This window comes from Durio zibethinus, chromosome 1 (assembly GCF_047325235.1).
Source record: "Durio zibethinus cultivar Kanyao isolate XHJ-2024 chromosome 1, ASM4732523v1, whole genome shotgun sequence".
In the NCBI taxonomy this organism is placed as follows: domain Eukaryota; kingdom Viridiplantae; phylum Streptophyta; class Magnoliopsida; order Malvales; family Malvaceae; genus Durio; species Durio zibethinus.
In genome coordinates this window covers 31,382,254-31,384,380 of record NC_143162.1, presented here as the reverse complement: position 1 = coordinate 31,384,380, position 2,127 = coordinate 31,382,254, and the positions used below count along the sequence as shown (strand labels likewise).

At 36.7% G+C, this 2,127-nt stretch overlaps 1 protein-coding gene across 1 annotated transcript; it reads left to right on the top strand.

Annotated features, from left to right (window-relative positions):
* Window positions 1-1,883, top strand: LOC111311235 (uncharacterized). Its single transcript, XM_022910609.2, has 2 exons — window positions 1-418; window positions 1,420-1,883. The coding sequence occupies exons 1-2, from the start codon at window positions 124-126 to the stop codon at window positions 1,749-1,751; spliced, it is 627 nt and encodes a 208-aa protein (XP_022766344.2). The 5' UTR covers window positions 1-123; the 3' UTR covers window positions 1,752-1,883.
* The last annotated feature ends 244 nt before the right edge of the window (window positions 1,884-2,127 follow it).

Genomic DNA, 2,127 nt, shown 5'->3' with positions numbered 1-2,127 from the left:
TTCTCCACAATATAAGCCATCATACAGACAACAACTCAACTCCTTTCTAATTTCTCTCTCTTAAAGAGTTCTCGTTTCCTCCCTTTTGCTCTCTCTTCATTACAGTAATAGCCCCATACTATCATGAATGGGTACAGGGAAGACAATTCATGCTGCTATTTCCATCCTACAGAAGTTGTTATTGGGGTTTGCCCTTTGTGCTTAAATGAGAGGCTTCTTATCTTAGCTTCAAAGCAAGGCCAACGCTCTTCATCATCCAGCAGAGGCAGCCATAGATTAATTCAAGGTGTTTCACAAAAGAAACCTCCCATTAACCTTCCCAAGATCTTTGCTTTAGGTTCACTTCTCAATCGTCTTGAGTTCAAGCATTGGAAATCTGAAAATTCTGATGATCATGATGCTTCAACCAGTCAAGAAGGTACTACCCATTTAATTTCTTCCCCTCTCTTACTCTTTTCCTTGTTCAGACTGTTCATGCAAAAAACAGTTTTTTTTTTTTTTTTTTTTTATGTGTTCTTGAATTTGCATCAACAGAAGGAAAAACAATTAAATCAAAACATGACATGAAAAAGATATGCATCACATGCATGCATGTGTGTCTTTATGTGTAAAATTATTGTTTGTGTAATGACAAAAGTGTGGTCAAAGTATGGCAGAACTGGAAATCAAGAATCTTTTCCTGTTTTCTTCTGTTTCCTCTGGATTTTTTTCCCCTTTAATAATGTTATAGAAAGTAATTCCCTGTATAACTGATAGCAGTTACCCAACATAAAAATGTGTGTTTGTTTGTGTGTTTTACATGGAATTAGTAGTGAAAAGTTTTATATTAACTGCAAAATATGTTTGGCAAGAATGAATGCCATTAATAATTGTTTGGAAATCCAATTATTAACTCTGCAGATAATTTATGTATATTGGCTTTAGTTCCTGACAGTTTCTGCAAAATCTACAGAACTTGGTAGGTAATGCAAACAGAAAACTTCCGAACTTTCCTGTATTATTCCAGATGTGACCAAAACAACATTACCATTTAATTGTTGGATCATGCAAATCATTCGGCTTCCTAGTAGAAACGAAAATAATAAAGACAACAAATATCATACAAATTCATCTAATCTGAAATCCACGGAGGGACCCCTTCCATTTCAATTCTTGCTAATCATGTCCTCAGCATATAAAATTTTGGTAAAGATGGCTTTCCTTTTTCTCTTTCATTTTTTTTTTTTTTTTCATGCTGTATTTTGGACATTGCTTTAGTTTTACAAATTTTGAGGATGTACTTATCATGTATGTCATGTAGAAATAAAAGTTGTTACTTTTCCTTAGCTTTCGATTTTCCCTTTCATTTTCTTTTTGTACTTTATATTATAGTAATAAACCTTTGGAACCCTTCTTCAGCACCAAATTTTACTTTTGCAGACTCCTTCATCTCAATCAAGTTTGAAGAGAATGGTGTTGCCTCATGGGAAAAGGGCACAGTTTCTAAGGTCTCTCTTGAGCATTGCAGCATGTCCTGGCACCCCACCTTGACCAAGGACAAGGAACAAAAGGAGACCAATAAGAGTGTGATAGAGCATGTCAAACCACGTGCATCGCTCAGGTGGCGAAAGCGGATTGGCCATTTGTTCCAACTCATCAGGTGGAAGAGGTCCAGCAAGGCCAATGTGTGCCACATGGGCAGCAAGGTAGAGGGAGTCAAGGTGATGAGGAAGGGTTGGATAAGGACTCTAACAACGAGGGCCAAAGAATAGAGGAGTTTTTTTGTATAGAAAGGGACACTACGGCTTTTCCTCCATACCAATTTGTGTGTAGGGGCTCTCTTTTGTGACTGTAAAGTTCTATATAATTGAGATGGTAGAGTCAAAATATACTTTATCACCCGAAAGTGATTTGGCTTAAAGTTCATTGCCTTGTTGTATTCTATTCTTAATTCTGATAGACAGAACAAGCTGCAAAACGATTGTTACAATTTGCCCCTCTTTTGAGATTGGCTTAAATAAGGGCACATTCCTAATACGAAAGAAATATTTGTATTTTTTCTCTCCATACTGATCTTTGGAGTGCAAAAGCAAAAACCCCCATGTCATGTGCACGAAGTGAGGAACATTGGAGCATAATTTCACAGGG

Excerpts from the sequence above, each read along its gene's own strand:
- LOC111311235 (XM_022910609.2), top strand. The coding sequence starts at position 124 with ATGAATGGGTACAGGGAAGACAATTCATGCTGCTATTTCCATCCTACA. Across the intron at positions 419-1,419 it reads TGCTTCAACCAGTCAAGAAG|ACTCCTTCATCTCAATCAAG; the intron begins GTACTACCCATT and ends TTACTTTTGCAG.